The 19,879-nt window shown below is 41.1% G+C and overlaps 1 protein-coding gene across 6 annotated transcripts in view; it reads left to right on the forward strand.

Annotated features, from left to right (window-relative positions):
* The window catches only part of PDK3 (pyruvate dehydrogenase kinase 3), a 159,547-nt gene that overhangs the window by 132,615 nt on the left and 7,053 nt on the right, over positions 1–19,879 (forward strand). For 5 of the 6 annotated variants that reach the window (XM_085006794.1, XM_021080538.2, XM_001927439.6 and 2 more), the window contains exons 7-11: positions 6,573–6,649; positions 7,972–8,073; positions 9,038–9,148; positions 12,208–12,321; positions 14,532–14,671. In XM_085006794.1, coding sequence (XP_084862920.1) covers positions 6,573–6,649; positions 7,972–8,073; positions 9,038–9,148; positions 12,208–12,321; positions 14,532–14,671 — 544 coding nt within the window. Of the gene's footprint in view, positions 1–6,572; positions 6,650–7,971; positions 8,074–9,037; positions 9,149–12,207; positions 12,593–13,811; positions 14,360–14,531; positions 14,672–19,879 lie in introns of those variants that run through there. The other variant, XR_014834763.1, reaches the window with a different exon arrangement.

The raw sequence follows: 19,879 nt of genomic DNA on the forward strand, positions 1-19,879 counted from the left end.
ACCAGGGGAGAAGCTTTCCACCTCTTTTTGGCACTATCTCATGCATGATTTTTGAAGCCTCCTTTCCCTTCACTAAGAGAAATGAATGCTGGTGGTTATAGGTAGCGTCTAGTTTCCTGTTGCTTTGGGCGATGTGTCCGTGATTTCTGTTTATTACTTCTTAAATGCCAAAGCTCTTTGCACGTGCACTTAAGGACCGCACTTGATCTCTTAACAACTTAGCTCGGTGTTAGAGACGCACGTGGGAGGTTGGTCCTGAACCCCTTAAGCGGACACTGTGCCACTGTGTAATGGCACAGCTCCAGACTGTGTAGATTCCGTGTGAGTTAGCATCGCCTCCACTTTCAGGATGCTTCTGGCACGCGAGGGCATCTTTAACAGTAATCAGTGGTAGAGCTCGCTGCCCTCTTCTCTGCGCTTCAGAGGACTGAGGTGCCATTAACCCCAAAGAACAGTTTGTTGCTACCTGAGAATTTACGTTCTGTTAGTTTGACCCATCACCTCATTTTCTGAGTTTTGGATTTTTTTTCCTTTCCCAATGTAGACCCCCGAGAAAGCAGTAAATAGGATTATGTAGAATGTACTTTGTGAACGCCGTCAGTATTTACCAGTCATCACTGGAATTCTGAATGTTGGGGGCTAGCTACAGTCAACTTTCTTTTTTATCCTTTTTGTAACACATTTAACAGAACATTAAAAATAACAGAATTTTATTTGCCTCCCACTGGGTTTCAGATCTTTGTGCTTAGATACCTGTGGCAATGCATGTGAGTTGCCCCAAAGACAGGTAGGTGGCCATTCCTTCATGTTCTCATTTCAACATTGCCATTCTCTTGAGAAATGACTTGGCAAAACATTAGGCAAATATTTTTGCCTTAATTTTTTTGCATCCATGTGGTAAGGTAACATGGCTTAGGGGAAAGATGTGAACTTTGTAGCCGGCCAGCCAGGCAGTGGAAATCCGGATTCAAGTCCTTTCACTTCCGACACTCAGCTGCCTCGTCTGTAAGCTTACCTTGGGAGGTGATCAAAGGGTAATGTTTCTGAGGCTGCAAAGAGAGCACCAGGCACATGCTCGAAATTTAATAAAAGGTGGCTACTGGAAGTCAGGGCTGACCTGAGAAGGAGAAGACTCATGGTTACCAATTGCATTTTTTTCATCCTTTCTAAATTAGTCTCTCTTGTCAAGAAGTTGATTCATAGCTTTAAGGAAAAGTAAAAATTTCATTTCGCAGTATGTACACTTGTTAAAAGAGGGTTTAATAGAAAAGGTATGCAGCTATCTTGGGATCTTTTACCTCTCGTTTCCTCATATTGGATACTTTTGTGCATATTTTTGGTCAAGCGATGCTATACAAGAATCAAGAAGCCATTGCTAGTAGCTATGTTAGCACTGTAGAATTTAATTTTTTAGTAATATAATAGCCAACATTTATTGACTGCTTACTATGCAGAAGGCTCTGTGTAAACTAGTTTGTCACTATCATCTCATTTAATCCTTATATGAACCCAATGAGATATATTCTGTGCCCATTTCAGAAATGGATTGCCAGAGGCCCAAGTGGGTTAAATTCCTATTAACGTACAGCCCTCCCTCCATGTCTGTAAGGGATTGGTTCTAGGACCCTCCATGAATACCAGAATCCATGGTTGCTCAAGTCCCTTATATAAAATACATCCAGACCTCCATATCCGAGGCTTCACATCTGCACATTCAATCAACTGTGGATCAAGTTTCTCTTACATTTCTCTCAAATGAATTTTCTGCTTAGCCGCCATTTTTTTTTCCATTCTTAGAGAAAATCCCATCTGAAAATAAAGTTCTTTTTATCCTGTGTAGAGTTCTGTTGGCATTTATTAAATGTCATTTCAACTAATGGTATTTGGAGCAATGACTGTGCAAATAGAGACTTTATTGTATTTCTTGAGTCTTGAGCATGAAAAACCTGGGCCATTTTTTCCACTGACTTTTAAAATGCAGCCTTAGATGGTAAACTCTTATTCCATTTGTGTCTTATTTTAGAAAGCCAGCAAACATCTATTAAGGATCCACTACATAAAAGCCACTAGACCCAGGATTAGGGGAAGCATCATGGATAAAAACACTTGACATGGTTTTAAAAGGAAGGCACAGCATCTAAACTACAACATTCTCAAAGAAAAGCATGGGTAATTGAGCAAGCCTTCAGATGGCTCCTAGAGGATGCTGGGTGAACTGAAAAACAAGCAAACAAAACAAAAATAAGATATTTTAATTTCCCTGAGATTTGTAATGAAAAGTTTGAATTTAGAAGGCTATTTATATAACTAATCGTGCCTTCTGGTACAAGACAGACAAAGCTTTCAGCATGCTCCCGAGGCTCCATTTAAAAGGACAACCCACAGAATGGGAGAAAATCCTTGCAAATGAAGCACCTGACAAAGGGTTAATCTCCAAAATATACAAACATCTCATGGAACTTTATATCAAGAAAACAAAAAACCCAATCAAAAAATGATCAGAAGAGCTAAATAGACATTTCTCCAAAGAAGATAGACAAATGTCCAAAAAACACATGAAAAGATGCTCAGCATCACTAATTATTAGAGAAATGAAAATCAGAACCTCATTGTCCAGTCAGAATGGCCATCATCAAAAAGTCTATAAACAACAAATGCTGGAGAGGGTGCAGAGAAAAGGGAACCCTCCTACACTGTTGGTGGGAATGTAAATTGGTGCAGCCACTATGGAGGACAGTATAGAGGCTCCTAAATAAACTAAGAATAGGGCTATTGCATGATCCAGCAATCCCACTCCTGGGCCTATATCCAGAGAAAACCTAATTCAAAAAGATTCATGCACCGCAATGTTCATTGCAGCACTGTTTACAATAGCCAAAACATGGAAGCAACATAAATGTCCATCAACAGAGGACTGGATGAAGCAGTTGTGGTACATATGTGGAATGGATTATTGCTCAGCCATAAAAAAAATGAAGTAATGCCATTTGCAGCAACATGAATGGACTTAGAGATTATCATACTGAGTGAAGAGAAAGACAAATATCACATTATATGACATTTGTGGAATACAATAAAATGGTACAAAAGAACTTAAAACAGAAATAGACTCAAAGATTTGGAAACCAAACTTACGGCTACCAAGGGGGAAATGTGGGAGGGAGGAATAAGTTAGGAGTATGGGATTAACATATACACACTATTATATATAAAATAGATAAGTAACAAGAACCTACTGTACAGCACAGGGAAGTCTACTCAATATTCTGTCATAACCTATATGGGAAAAGAATCTGAAAAAGAATGGAGACATATTTTTTGTATTATATATATCTGATTCACTTTGCTATATACCTGAAACTAATACAACATTGTAGTCAGTCAACTATACTCCAATAAATTATTTTAAAGAGACAAAGGAATACAAAGAAAAACAGCAAAGAAACTAGGGGATTCATCAGTGGGCCATGGATCCCACCTCCTGCCAAAGGGTAACCAGATAGAAGTACACTGGCTAAATAACGGGACAAAGCAGAAGAAGCCACAAAACAAGAGGCTGCAGTAGAAATGGATCCAGATTATCCTGGAAGAACCCTGGGAGCAGAGCTGGGAGGTACAAAGGACTGCGTGGGGAAGTCAAAAGATAGGGATTAATTGAAAGCTGGTCTCAGAAACATTGTAAATCAACTCTGCTTGAATAAAAAAAAATTTTTAAAAGAAAGCTGGTCTCATGTGTGGAGTAAGAATGGGTGATGGGGGAGCAGCTTAACTGGCTGATCTCTGCCTGCAAGACAGCCATGAGCATTTCCCCCCTGGGCAAGAATCAAAATCAGCGTTGTTTCTTTAAGAAAACCCTGGGAAAAACTCAGGCTGATCATGTGAGTGTCATTATCCCCCAAGTAAAGCCCTCTTCATTCAGGCATTTGGAGGACCCTCCGGTCAGAGGCCAGCTTGCTGTCTGCTCATCCTAAAGCCAGTAGAAAAGTCTTGACCAGGTACATAGAGCTCCAAGTCAGCCTTCTCCCTTAAGGGAGAGCCACAGCGGGGAGTGAGCACCAGCTCCTCCAGTGGATAATCCAGTTCCTCATTCTTCAACAAGAATATTACGACCAAGGTGTCTCAGACCTCAGGCGAAAACCAGCAGCAGGGAAGAAAACCTGATTAGCCTTAAGTTTTTCAGCTGGGCTGTCATGGTCAGAAGATTCCCTCCCCACCTGCCTTTCTAAATGCGGAAAGAAAATGATTTCAAACCCCACTTCTGTCCCTCTAGCTAAACTTCCAGTCAGGTGACTCAGGTATAAGGATTGAGAGCTGTATCTCCTATGCACGCCTTTCTCTGGTGGCTTATGTGACTGCCCTGACGGTGTGTGTGGTAACATTCTTGGAGTTCCCATCGCAGCTCAGCAGTAATGAACTCGACTTGTATCCATGAGGACACGGGTTCGATCGCTGGCCTTGCTCAGTGGGTTAAGGATCTGGCGTTACCATGAGCTGTTGGTGTAGGTTGCAGACGTGGCTTGGATCCTGAGTTTCTGTGGCTGTGGTGTAGGCCAGCAGCTGTAGCTCCAATTCGATCCCTAGCCTGGGAACCTCCATATGCCAAGGGTGCAGCCCCCCCCCCCCAAAAAAAAGCCTATAGGCAAAGTACTGAAGAGTTCATTAGGGTTACAGAACCAGATATATATAACATCAGCTGAAAGGCGGAAGAAGTGGTATTGAGTGGCTGCCTCTGTGAGTGGACTTGGGAGTAGATGGGAAAGGGTTAGAGGGACTTTTACCTTTCTTCTTTTAAAAAAATGTTTAAATATCCTTTGTACATTAGTCCCCACTTTTCCACGGGGGAGGCATTCCCAGACCCTCGGATGCCTGAAGCCACCGTTGGTGCCAAATCTTATCTGTATTTTGTTTGTATCCTGTACATACATACCTATGGTAGTTTTTTTTTAATCAGTTAGATACAGAAAGATTGATAACAATAATAATAAATTGGAACAATCATAACAAAATATACTGTAATATATGTTATGTGAATGTGGTCTCTCTCCTAAAATATCATACAAATGTAATAATGCCTTTTCCATCTTAACTAGGCACTTACCACACACTGCAGCCATGTGATACCTTTGTAATTTGAAGTGGGACAGCAAATTGAGCACAGATTCCTTTTTCCTCGTTTACAGTTTCACAGACAGAAGATCATTCTTACTCTGGATCTTAGCAACCTCAGCATATGATTTTTTTTCCCTTGCTTTATTAAGTTGAGAACATTCTCCTTTTCACTTAAAGGAAGCACTTCACAGCTTCTCTTTGGTGTATCTGAATATCCAGCATCTCTCTTCTTGCACTTTGGCGCCATTATTAAATAAAGTAAGAATCACTTGACTACAAGCACTGCAACACCAAGACAGAGGATCTAACTACCGAGTTGGCTACTGAGTGTCTAACAGGCAGGATCTCTCAGACAAAGGGATGATTGATGGATCAGGAGGGTGCAGGATTGCATCACACTTCTCAAAACTTAGAAATTGTTTGTTTCCAGAAGTTTCCATTTAATACTTTCGAACCTTGTTTGACCACAGGTAATGGAAATTGCAGAAAGCAAAACCATGGTCAAGGGGAGACTGCTGTATATATCAGTTAATACTTTTAAAAAGAACCAATCATCAAAAAGTTCAGGATTTGAAATCAAAACCCTTTGTTCAGGTGTCCAGGTTTAGGCCTTTTCTGTTATCGTGGGCAAGTCATATAGCTTCGGCAAAGCCTGTGTCCCCAGCCACCCACCCTCTGAGCCGTGCAAGCTCTTCATAAATCACTAAGAACTAGACAAATGTTTGCTCTCCTTTATATCACTGTTTATTAGAGGAAATGAATCGAAATTATAACATGGCCATTCTACTTGAGAAAGTTTATGCAGTTTCAGTCTCTCAATGATTTCCGGTCACGAGGAGAGAAGGAAGGCCTAAATTTTCCAGTATCTATCCTGTAGCCTACGCTGTTTCTAGTGTGTGCCATGGGATTTGGGGTTTCTTGGATTTTCCTCAGAAGATCCCTGACGCAAGGAGAAAGGACCTTAGATCCCTGGGATTTGTCTGCTGGCTGCTAGTAGTATGCCTCGTTCGTCATAATTTAACAGAACTTACCGTCGCTGTTTAGTCCAGTTCTCCAAGAAGGCATGGCCCTTTTCCTCCGTGGCTTCACATCGCCCTGGCTGACCCCTGGGGTCGGTGGTAGTGGAGGGTGTCCCCCCTTTTGAAAACCACCACGTGCTATTTGGATGGCATTATGAACGCTATGATGTAGGGGATGCCAGTCCACTTTGGCTCAACTAAGTTCCAAAAAGAGAAATTTGCCTAAGAGCGCATAGCTGCTAAGTGAAGGAACTAGATTTCACCCCAAGTTTGTTGGACTTGAAAGCACATGCTCTTGCTCCACCTGTCTTGAGAAATGGAAGCCCAAATTAGGCTTTTGTAGAGTTCTTTTTTATGTGCTTGGAAAATAGGATGCAGACAACATTCTTGACTTCCTGCTAGTTTTGGTCCTTGCTCATTGACGGTTTTGTCTCTGTTTTTCAGCCAAAGCTCCAAACAAACCTATTCAAGTAGTTTATGTGCCCTCACATCTGTTTCACATGCTATTTGAGTTGTTCAAGGTAAGTGGAATTTAAAAACATGGAAAGAAGTCTTCATTTTAAATTACTTTGATTCAGGGCATAATGAATTCATTAAATTAACATAAGAAAAAGGTTTTGCATAACCATTTAAAAATTCTATTTCTGATATCCTGTGGGTTTTATAATTTGTACACTGAGATGAAAAATTGCTGTGTACAGTATAGTTTTTGTGGCTATTAGTACATATTGATTTTGAAGCTTAATTGGACTTTAGTGACTTTATGTAAAAATCCATCCTGTCTTTTCTTCAAAGAGGAGATTAGAGATGCTTTTTAGTTTCCCAACCTGGCAGAGGTTTTCTTGGGGGTAGGCAGAGCAAAATAAAGACACCTTCACGCATTTTCATGTCTCTGAACATCAACCATGTTGGTGCTTTAGCAATTGTTGCAGTCCTGAAAGACACGTTAACACTTTTACACATTTGAGTCAGTTCAAAAATTTAGAAGGTTTGACAGGCAGAGAGGATAGATGTGGAAGGGCTGGACCTCAAAGGAACTGCCGCGCCCCCCCCCCCCCCAAAAAAAGAAGAATGCAAAACTTTGCAGACTCTTGACAGCTTAAGCTGTTGCTTTTATTAACCAGTAGCTAATGGCATGTGAGTAGCAGTATTACAGGCACAAGGCATTTGAACTGAAGTTCTATTTCTTCCAGTGTGTAAAACACCTGAAAAATCAGTTATGCTGATTTGCTTTCCCAAATTATAATGTTACTTACTGGATGTGACACAAGGTTGAGATGGGCATTGAATTGTGAACTTCCTCCTCAACAGCTGTGGCTTTTTCATAATTTCTTTTCACTTGACGTTTCTTCTCCTTTATTTTTCCCCCCAGCCAAATGATCACTTTTTGTGGGAAGCATGAATCCTCTCAGGTTGCTGCCTTCTTTTGAGGAAGGGTGCTCTGTAAAGGCAGACTGATAATGGGATTTAAAGCACATCAGTGAGCCTTTACAGCCTCATTACACATGATAAAAAAAAAAAACTCTCTTGGTTAAGAGTTGAATAGTTTAAATGCTTTACCTAAAGCGCAAACAAAAAGAGAAAAGACAGAAAAGAAAAATAAGTGTTTAGCATGATGGATGAGACTAAAATGAGATGAAAACCACAGAAAATTTTTCCTTGATCTGAACACATGTTTAGTTAGGTTTCTTTGGGGCGGTGGGGGAAATGCCATATAAATCCAACTGCTCTCTGCCCTGCAAAAGAATTGTTGTGTGTAGCTAATCTTTTGCTAGTTTCTTTTTTTAAAGTTGTAGTTTGTGAGTTGGTGGTGTGCTAAAAAAAAAAGGTCTTATGATTTCAGAACTCAATGAGAGCAACAGTCGAACTATATGAAGATAGAAAAGAGGGCTACCCAGCGGTTAAAACCCTTGTTACTCTGGGTAAAGAAGACTTATCCATTAAGGTAACTGCCTTATTTTCTCTGTGTATTTGAGTTGTCAGTTAATTTAATAGTGTGTAGAAATCAAGGAATCAAAGGGAAAGGAAGAGAACTGACATTGAGTGTCTTATTTGTAAATACTGCATTAGATCCTTGGCTTAAGTTACTTCATTTAAATTTCATTAGAGGGAGTTCCCAGCATGGTTCGGCAGAAACGAATCTGACTAGTATCCATGAGGATCCAGGTTCGTTTCCTGGCCTCGCTCTGTGGGTTAAGGATCCAGTGTTGCCATGAGCTATGGTGTAGGTCACAGACGCGGCTCAGATCCCACATTGCTCTGTCTGTGACATAGGCTGGCAGCTGCAGCTCTGATTCGACCCCTAGCTTGGGAACTTCCATATGCCACTGGTGCGGCCCTAAAGAGACCAAAAAAAAAAAAAAAAGTTCATTAGAACCCCATTTTTTAGGGTGGTTGCCAAGATCTCAAACCCAAGCCTATTGGATCCTAACCATACTTCCCTGCCTCCTTTGTTTTACACTGTTCGCAAAGGGGCCATATTGCACGGTGGAGGGGGGGAGGGCGGTTCAAGCCCTTGCATGTTTATCTTATTTTATTTTACTTTATTTTATTCGTTTCATTTTGTTTCATTTTATTTTATTTCTTTTTAGCGCCGCACCCGCGGCATATAGAAGTTGCCAGGCTAGGGGTCAAATTAGAGCTGCAGCTGCCAGCCTACACCACAGCTCACGGCAGCGCCAGATCCTTAACCCACTGAGCGAGGCCAGGGGTTGAACCCACATCCTCGTGGATACTAGTTGGGTTCTTAACCCACTGGGCTACAACAGGAACTCCTCTTGCATGATTTAGAATAATCTCATATGTACTTTATTTCATGAACTCCTTGTCTCCTACTAAGTATAGATTGACCTCTTCTTTTTCTTTCTTTCTTCTTCTTTTTTTTTAAAAAAACATTTTGTATATTACAGATAAGTGACTTAGGTGGTGGGGTCCCACTACGAAAAATAGATCGTCTTTTTAACTACATGTATTCAACTGCTCCGAGACCTAGCCTGGAGCCTACAAGAGCTGCCCCTCTGGTAAGCATCTAAAACTGCTGCTTAGAAAAAGACCATTAACACAAGGAGGGACAGAGCTGCCCCCTTTCCCCTCGGGCTGTTGGATTGGCCTTGTTGAATTTGAATGTTTTCCACATGGTTTGAAGGAGGGGGGAATTTTAGGCTTTCTTTCTGAATCCCTTGGACTCAGATTTCTTCTCTAATTTGTGTCGAAGAAACACTCAAAGCTAAGTGCCTACCTCCCCAGTACAGAGAAAAAGCGTGTCCCTGTGGTTGAGACTGTGCCAGGCGCTCCCCTTAGAGGGGGTGGAAGCGTAATTGCAGGTGAGCAGGGAGCAGCACAGCGTGTATGGCTGCAGCTGGCCCTGGGCCCTTTGGCGCTGCATACCATTGAGGCCCAAATCACCCAGGGCCTTTGAACTTCCCCTGCCAAATTTGTTTATATAATTAAAATGGTAAATTATAAGCACATTACATTTTTTTATATGAAGTAACATAAGCAGGAAACATATGGGTGGCATGAGCATTTTCTGAGCCCTTTCTGTCTCGCTGTGGAAATAACCTTCAGCTCTATTAAGGCAGTGAGGAAAGCCTCTGGTTACCATGGCATCATTTAGATGCTGGTAGGGCCACACTTTCTTCCCCCGCTGAGTGTTTCTAATTGAGAAACAACGATTGAACCCTGTGTCATTAAACACAGCAACATATCTATCAGTCGGCAAAATGGTTCAGGGTATAAATTTTCATTTTCAAGTCCTACCTGACTGATAAGTACATAAGATCATATTTTATTTGTATGAATAAAATCCAACCCTTAGCATCCTTTTTTTTTCCGAGACAGTTTAACGCAGCATGTTGAAAACAGAGAAAAAGTCATTTACATAGGATTCAAGAAAATTCTTGAAAGGCAAGAATTTTGAAAGGCATTGTCTCAACCAGTATCTTTTTCGTTTGTTTGGTTGGTTGGGTTTTTGCTTTTTTAGGGCTACACCCGAGGCATGTAGAGGTTCCCAGACTAGGGGTCAAATCGGAGCTGTGGCCGCCAGCCTATGCCACAGCCACAGCAATGCCGGATCCAAACCGTGTTTGCAACCTACACCATGGCTCACAGCGACGCTGGATTCTTAACCCGCTGAGCAAGGCCAGGGATTGAACCTGCGTCCTCATGGATACTAGTCAGATTCGTTAACCACTGAGCCATGATGGGAAATCCTTGACCAGTGTCTTAAATGTCAAAAGGAAAAAACAAACAAACAAAACACGACAAGCAAGCAAATCTAGAGCCTTCCCCAGTTGTTGGAAAGGAATATAGATCATCTGTTCCAGGTCTCAAAATAGCATCTTGAGGACAGCTGTCATGTCATAGTTTTTTAAAAATGAAACTGAGCAACTGAAGTAAGAGATCTTTACAAAGTATGCATCCAGCCTCCCACGTTATAGATGAGCCAGTGAGGTTAGTGCCTTGCCCAAGATCATGAGCTCATCGTCACAGCTGGCACTGGCCATGTCTGCATTCTTTCCAGTGTACCGTGTGGCTCTCCTTTTGAAGAAATGCCTCCACTGGCATCTCTCCCAATCACTCCCAGTTGGTCAGATTGCCTCAGCTTTTACATGGGCATGTGAATATGTACTACTAGGAAACATAATTTCCTCATCAGACACCTTGCGATGTTACAGCTCTGTGCTGTGACACACGCGTTTCTTTTTTGGCTGTATCCTCCTAGCCCCCTCCTCGTGACCCTTTGACACCCCGGGAAGACTTTCTTGAACCTGACCGAATCCAAGGTAGAGGCTCCTCCTTTGTGTTCTGCAGAACTCTGGGCTTACCTGCCTCCTCACACACAGAACTGCTTTGGGAGTTCTCTGCTGTTCCCTGGTAGACCTGTGGGCAGGCTCTAGGCCCTGCTGGAGTGGGAGAGAGAGAGTTTCTAGGCCTCTTCCTGGAGTACACTGGTTTCTTTGCTCTGGTGACTTCGGTCACCATTGTGGCTTTCTCATATTCACCCCTGGCCACATTCTGCCAGTCCTGTAGCCCTTCAGTGACAGTCACTCTGTCACATCCAGCCCTTAGGGTTAGGCCCTACCCCGAGGAAGGAATCTAGGCAAGATGTTAGAAAATGGTCGAAAGCCACAGAGCTCAGTAAAATTGCTGCTCTCTGGCAGCCAGGATAGTTTTGCTGTGTCTTAGGCACTGTGCCCAGACTTTATACTTACCGTTATCATGTAATTCGTAGAGCAGCTCTGAGGTGAGCTTTTTATTACATTTTCAGATGAGAAAACAGTCTCAGAGAGGTTGAGCAATCTGCTCACAGTTGCACAAAATGGGCATTTCACCTCAGGTCTTGTCTCTACCTAGAGCCCAAGCATCCACTGTTGTGCAAGTGGCTTCCCCACTGGACTTAATCCCAGGGACCAGAGCTTGCAAACAGCCCCTTCCTCTCCATCCCAGAGTTGTTGAAATCAGTCTCAGTTGTTCTTATTGTTCTTGTCAATATCAGAGACCATTTGTTTTCCCCAACAACCTGTTACTAATAGTCAGAATTCTGTGATCTAGGAGGAGGTATTGGGATTGTTGTCTTGTCTCAGAATATATGGACTGCCATATGTCAAAATACTGGAGCATCCTCAGAGCCTTAGAAGTAGCTCTTAGGAGATTGCTTTCTTTTCATTGTGTTAGCCTTGGTACTGGTAGATATCAACTTCTGTACTGCTCAATTTAATTTTCACTCTAAAGGACAAATAAATCAGATAACGGAACTTTGGAATGATGTGGTTTAGCTTGATTTCCAGTTCAGATTCCACTTGATTTGGGATTTGCTTCAACAGTGCTAAAAATGTGCTTTAAAATGCTCAAAAATCGGAGTATTTCTATTCTTTTCCAAACATAGGAGTATTTTTGAGGGTAAAAATAGATTGTTTGCCGTAGATGAGCACGTACATCATTGTAAAGGCTGGGTCCATAATGTATTTGCTGTAAATGTGAATCAATAATTTATTTTAATCTTCCAGATGGCCCTCAGATGAAACATGTTAGTGTTTTGTGCTGTGTCACTGGTATTAATTTTTTCTTTTCTCTGTAGGCTGGATTTGGTTATGGCTTGCCAATTTCTCGTCTGTATGCTAGATATTTTCAAGGAGATCTAAAACTTTATTCCATGGAAGGTGTGGGTACTGATGCTGTCATTTATTTGAAGGTACTGCATTTTATTTCTGGTATAGGAAGGCATCTTTACTTTTTAAAGCTGTAAGTCTAATACCTAATGGAGAATAGCACTGTACCATCTTTTTTTATTTTATGATTTTTATTTTTTCACTCTAATTGATTTACACTGTTCTGTCAATTCCTACTACTATATCATCTTTTATATTTGGCTCAAAAAATTTACTCCGGTTTTTTTTTTTGTTGTTTTGTTTTGTCTTTTTGCCTTTTCTAGGGCCGCTCCCGCGGCACATGGAGGTTCCCAGGCTAGGGGTCCAGTTGAAGCTGTAGCTGCCGGCCTACACCACAGCCACAGCAACACGGGATCCAAGCCACGTCTGCAACCTACACCACAGCTCATGTCAATGCCGGATCCTTAACCCACTGAGCGAGGCCTGGGATCAAACCCGCAACCTCATGGTTCCTAGTCGGATTCGCTAACCACTGAGCCACGATGGGAACTCCCAAATCTCCTCCAGTTTTATGTGCAAATCCAGTTACGTTCTACCCCTGATGTTATGCTTCGGTATAGCAAAATAGGAAACATTGAGGATATAACAATTTAAATATTGATTTCTTTTAAAACCATAATTTTAAGCTGTGATTTTTTTTTAAAACATTGCATATCCATTGAAGGATTAATCTAAAAGCGGACAGGTTTTCATAAACCAGAGTCTCTTAGTCTTTTGCGTTAGAAACTTGCTGGCTTTCTGAAAGTTACAAGAATTCAGTGCTCATGATATGGTTACCTAAAAGGCTGATACACTAACAAAGTTCTCTGAAACACAAGTTTTCTCATTCCTTGATGGACTTTTCTTTCCTTCTACACTCTAGAACATTGGGATTATTTTTTGAATAGGTGATAGAGGCACATAGTACAAAATTTAAAAGCCACAAAAGGGAAAACTAAGTTGCTCCCATCAATGGCCCTGAACCACCTGGCTCTCTTTCCTACAAGGGACCATGAGTACCACTTTCACATGGATCCTCCTAGAAATTGATTCTGCATTCATAAACATTGGGGGAGAAATCTAATTTTTCACACCAAAAACTTTTTTAGCACTTTTTTTTTTTTTTTTTTTTTTTTTTTTTTTTTGCCTTTTTAGGGCTGTACACTCGGCATCTGGAGGTTCCCAGGCTAGGGGTCCAATCGGAGCTACAGCTGCCGGCCTACACCACAGCCACAGCAACGTGGGATCCGAGCCAAGTCTCCAACCTACACCACAGCTCACGGCAATGCCAGATCCTTAACCTGCTGTGCGAGGCCAGAGATTGAACCCCAGATCTCATGGATGCTAGTCGGGTTTGTTAACCACTGAGCCACAAAGGGAACTCCCCTTTTCTTTTTTTTACATTCTAGTATATCTTGGAGCTCTTTCAATATAATTTTATGTTAAAACTGGCTCCTCCTTTCTTTTTTTTTTTTTTGTCGTTGTTGTTGTTGCTATTTCTTGGGCCGCTCCCGCGGCATATGGAGGTTCCCAGGCTAGGGGTCGAATTGGAGCTGTAGCCACCGGCCTACGCCAGAGCCACAGCAACGCAGGATCCGAGCCGCGTCTGCAACCTACACCACAGCTCACGGCAACGCCGGATCGTTAACCCACTGAGCAAGGGCAGGGACCGAACCCGCAACCTCATGGTTCCTAGTCGGATTCGTTAACCACTGTGCCACGACGGGAACTCCTGGCTCCTCCTTTCTAAGAGCTGCATAGTGTGTTAGAACATAAGACAGTCGGGTTTTTGGAGTGTTTATCTTAGATGCCAGTGCATGCATATAAATGATGTGATGTTTGATATCACTTTATGAGCTTATATTTATAAATCTACTATGTATGAAACTTTATTTCTTCAGGGCTCTCTGGGAAGGTGGTTGCCCAGGGACCAATAGTGTTTGATCTCAGACCATGTAATCAAGGCAATTGAGTATCTGACATCAGTATTAAGGGAATTAAAATGCCTTTGGTTCTGATCATGTGTACTTCAGTACTGGTTTTCTGTGAGTGGATGTTTTGAATTCCTTTAAAAAAAAAAAAGCTTTCATTTCATCCTGGCCTAAGTAAACGTAACTAAAATGTAGTTTGAATTTAACTCCAAAAATAATGTATCAAGGTTTCTCATTCTTTACCGTGTAAAATTTGGGTTAGTGTTTCATGTGAGAAGAATGACACTCTCGACCTTGGGTATATATTTTTGTTTTTCCCTTAGGCCCTTTCAAGTGAATCATTTGAGAGACTTCCAGTTTTTAATAAGTCCGCGTGGCGCCATTACAAGACCACACCTGAGGCTGACGACTGGAGCAACCCCAGCAGTGAACCCAGAGACGCTTCCAAATACAAGGCGAAACAGTAATTTTCCACTTTTCTTTCGGTTATAAAGTATCTGATTTTTCTCCAGAGTGTACCAGCCAGATGATTGACATTTTCAGCCACATCTTTATAGTTTTATCCCTTGAAAAGCAAAGTGATCCCTAAAGAAAGAAGGCTTGAAGTAGCTTTTTCAGCCCAGGGAGGAAAAATAGCAAGAGTTGGACAGCCAGAGTAGCAATAGAGGCCCTGATGTTCTCAGAGTCCTTGCTCTATGGCGGTATGGATAGCAGTAAGTGGGGTTTATGCAGTCATGAATCTTATTTCAAAAGTAATTAAGTTTCTAATTGTCATCATCCATAGAAATTGACTGAAGAATGTTTAGAGAAAATCTGTAGGTGGGTTGTAACTTGAAAAATAAAGTTAAAATAATCAAAATATGGTTTGGGAGTTCCCGTCATGGCTTGGCGGGAATGAATCTGAAGAGTATCCCTGAGGATGCAGGTTTGATTCCTGACCTCGCTCAGTGGGTTAAGGATCCAGCATTGCCATGAGGTGTGGTGTAGGTCAAAGACATGGCTCGGATCTGGTGTGGCTATGGCTGTGGCGTAGGCCAGTGGCTACAGCTCTTGATTCGACCCCTAGCCTGGGAACCTCCAGATGTTGCGAGTGTGGCCCCCAAAAAGACAAAAATAATAAATAAAATGTGGTTTTTATCCACCCTAAGGAATATTTTATTCACCCTTTAGAAGGAATAAAGGTCTGACGCATGCTATAGTGTAGACAAACCTTGAAGTCTTTATGCTAAGTGAAATAAGCTAGACCCCAGAGGACAAATGTTGTATGATTCCACCTACGACTCCACTTACAGGGGGTACCTAGAAACATAGAGTAGAGGTTGCCGGGGGCTGGGGAGAAGGCAGAAAGGGAGGTTAGTGTTAAATAGGACAGAGTTTCAGTTGAGAAAGTCTGGAGATGGACGATGATGATGGTTCTACAACACTGAAAGTACTTAATGCCACTGAACTGTACCCCCCCAAAAAAACCATTTTTTACCATCTTAACCAGATGGTAAATTTTATGTACAGTTGACCACAATAAAAAATGAAAACATGAAGAAGGAAAATTATCAGTCACAGGATGAGTTTGACTACTTCATGGTAATAAGGACAGCAATCCAATCTTTGATTTCTAGTCGTTTTTTTTTTTCCTTCCGACTACCTTTAAGCTCCAACTCTAGCAACAGCAGGGGTTCTATTTATTTAAAATAACCTTTTAGTAATAGAAAAGCAGTATATGGGAGTTCCCATCGTGGCTCAGTGGAATCGAATTTGACTAGCAACTGAGAGGACGCAGGTTCGATTCCTGGCCTCGTTCAGTGGGTTAAGAATCGGCATTGCCATGAGCTGTAGTGTAGGTCACAGACAAAGCTCGGATCTGGCGTCGCTGTGGCTGTGGTGCAGGCCGGCAGCTACAGCTCCGATTTGACCCCTAGCCTGGGAACCTCCATATGCTGCAGGTGCAGCCCTAAAAATAGAAAGGAAAAAAAAAAAAAGGCAGTATATGTACATTGTAAAACGTAAGAAAATATAAACAAGAAAAAAAGAAAAGAAAAACTGCTGTATTCCCACAACCTAGAGATGACCATTCTTAAAGTTTTCTCTGTGTTCTTCCATATATTTTGCTTTCGGTGTATACGTATATGTGTTTTTCCCCAAATGAGATCATACTTTTCATACTGTTATACAACCTAGCTTTATTTCATATAACTATCTCCACCTTTCCATAATTTTCATCATGAAAATTCCTCTGATTTGTCCAAATGACAAATCAATTCCAGGACCACATAACACATCTACTCAGGTCTCAAGTTGTCTTTAATCTAGAACAGTTTTTCATTGCTGAGAGCCCATGCCACTTGTCCTCCAGAAATATCCCACTTTGATTTGTTTGATTTCTTCTTTGAAATATCATTTAATTTGTCCCCCTTTCCCTGTATCTCCCGTAAACCACAAGTTCATCTAAAGGCTCAATGGAGAATTTTTTTTGCTAGACTGATGATAATTCAGATGATGACTGTTGGATCCCTCCATAGTATAGTTCATTTTCCCTTCTCAACCAGAAAGTAACCTCCTTAGTGTTATTTTGGCACCATGCAACCATCACCTAGTGGTTTTTAACACCACTTGATAAATTTGGCCTGAATCTGTAATTTGATTAACATTCATAAAATGATGATGAGTTTTTTTGTTAGCATCCTTCCTTTGACAATTACTAGTTGACATTCTCCTATAAAGTTCTTCCTCATCAACTAAGGCCATTTAGTTTTGAAGCAGTCCCTTCTGGCAAGACAGGATAAGCATTTAAATCTTTCCCTTTAATTACCAATTTTCAAGGTAAGACGTTGACTTAAAAGCCGCCTTAAATGGTGACAAATGAGTTTCTGCCTTTCTCTTTTTGAAAACGTTATTATAGATGTTATAGATTTTTATGCCTTTAATATGTTTTAATCAGTGTTTAACATGTATATATGTACATGCTCATATATACAAGTGTGTGTGTGTGTGTGTGTGTGTGTATGTGTGTGTATAAGTATACAAATCTTAAGTTTGTAGCTTGATGAGTTTTTACATCTATATTTCAAGTACCCAAAAAGGCCACTTTCTGGACAAACTCTACTCCTTCTTCCCTCCCCATCATGTAACCATTATTCCAGCTCTATCACCTATCAATATATCTGACTCTCTCGCTTCTTGAACTTAAAAACAAAAGGAACATGTAGTATGCGCTCTTTTTGTGTCTGGCTTTCCATGAGGTTCGCTCATGTCATTGCATGTAGTGGCCATCTTTTCGATGCTAAAACTGACACACCTTTGGCCAAAGAAAGCTATTTTGAGCCACATCCTCTGTGTTCCATTGACAAAACCCTATTCATCTTTGAAAGCTTCCTTGCTTTCTGACCCAAGACAATGTTCTAGGCTCTTCTTACACTTTGTCTAGAATCAGCCATTTTCCGCAAGGACTCCTGTTTCCTTTTAATGGGTATTAGAGACCCTCATCTGGGAGTTGGCGGTGTACATACAGTACACCTTTTCTAGTCTCCCTTTCTGGACAGGTATAAATATATACCTTTTTTTTAAGTCAAAGTTCTTTTTCATATTTTTGTTCAATTTTAACATTACAGTGTCTCTCCCTGTAATGTAATATTTTAATTACATATATTTCCTCTTACCCTGAAAGCCTTGATTCCTAACCCAGTGCAACAGAAAGGTATGTGTATACAAATATAGTTGATTTAGCTTTGTGATTTTGTACCATTATAGTAGTATTGGTCTTTTCTGATGAATAATATAAAGGATATCTATATTGATGTTCATTTTATTGATTTATTTATTTTGGCCACGCCTGCGGCTTGCAGAAGTTCCTGGGCCAGGGATTAAACCCGAGCCACAACATTGACAATGCTGAATCCTTAACCACTAGGCCACCAGGGAACTTCCGTTTTTTTTCCTATGAAAGTATTGTGATGGACCTCTGTGCAATATTGCTGGGCTGGTCACTTGCCTCCAGTGATGAAATTTAGAGGGGTTGTGCCCATGAATGGAAGTGTACACAAGGTGTGTGTACACATACACACACACCATCCCTAGCGAAGATTAAGCTAAATCAGCTTGAAACACCTGGATTGGTTTCCCTTGATTCAATTTTTAGCTGGTTTGTAAATCAAGTAGCATGTAGGGCATCAGTGTTAATTCCAACTATTGCTCTTGTAGGGGGAGTTATTTGAGTAGTACAAAAGCAGTCTTTATAAATGTTAAGGTCCATTTGGAATGTAAAAGGATTACTTTAGTTGAGTTTTGTTTTAACAGCTATTTAAAAACTTTAAACAGGAGTTCCCGTTGTGGCGCAGTGGTTAACGAATCTGACTAGGAACCATGAGGTTGCGGGTTTGATCCCAGGCCTCGCTCAGTGGGTTAAGGATCCGGCGTTGCCCTGAGCTGTGGTGTAGGTTGCAGACATGGCTCAGATCTTGCGTTGCTGTGGCTGTGGTGTAGGCCAGCAGCTACAGCTCCAATTCGACCCCTAGCCTGGGAACCTCCATGTGCCGCGGGAGCGGCCCTAGAAAAGGCAAAAAGACAAAAATAAATAAATAAATAAAAACTTTAAACAGTCTAGCAGCTTGTATACTAATTAAGTATGATATCTAATATCTAATTAGACAAATCTTAATCTAATATCTTATTAGACAAATTTTAGCAGAAAGGAATTTTTAAGATTCTAAAATGGTTAGCCTGACACTTAAAATTGTTAAATGATACAAATAGGATGGCAGCCTTGGGAAAGTAGTAGGTATGGTAAATTCACTAGGTGAATGAGAAATCCTAAGAAAATTTATTCTCTAAGGACATTTTTTAATAAGAGCTTTATTGAGATGTAATTCACATACCATAAAATTCACCCTTTTAAAGTGTATTTAGTATATTCACAGAGTTGTGTGACCCTCACCACTGTCTAATTTTAGAACATATTCACCATCCCAAAAAGAAACCCCTTACCCATACCCCGTGATTCCTCATTCCTTTTTTTAAAAAGATTTTATTAAAGTCCAGTTGATTTGGAGTTCCCATTGTGGTTCATCAGGTTAAGAACCCGACATAATATCCATGAGGGTGTAGGTTTGAACCCTGGCCTCGCTCAGTGGGTTAAGGATCCAGTGTTGCCACAGGTTGCAGTTTAGGTCATAGATGAGGCTCAGATCCTGAGTTACTGTGTCTGTGGTGTAGGCTGGCAGCTGTAGCTCTGATTCAACCCCCTAGCCCGAGAATGTCCATGTGCCACAGGGGCGCCCCTAAAAAGAAAAAAAATTACGGTTGATTTACAGTGTTGTGCCATTTTCTGCTGTGCAGCAAAATGACTCTGTTCTACATACATATACATTCTTTTTTGTATTCTTTTCTATCATGATCTATCCCAGGAAACTGATAAAACTTCCCTGTGCTATACAGTAGGACCTTGTTGTTTATCCATTCTAAATGTAATAGTTGGTATCTACTAACCCCAAACTCCTATCCATCCCACTCCCTTCCCCCCCTCCTTGGTAACCACAGGTCTGTTCTCTATGTCTGATTCCTCATTTCTAATCAGGTTTTTAACTGAGAGTGAAGAACTCTTTTAAAGTCATTAAATGGTAATTCTTTTTCTGTAGTAACCATAGAGGATAGTTCTGAAATTAGACCCAGGTTTTGAAAG

Source organism: Sus scrofa, chromosome X (assembly GCF_054392235.1).
Source record: "Sus scrofa isolate SSC_HxYL_T2T_F1_AM1 chromosome X, Sscrofa_HxYL_maternal_Yorkshire_Landrace_v2.0, whole genome shotgun sequence".
Taxonomy (NCBI): Eukaryota; Metazoa; Chordata; class Mammalia; order Artiodactyla; family Suidae; genus Sus; species Sus scrofa.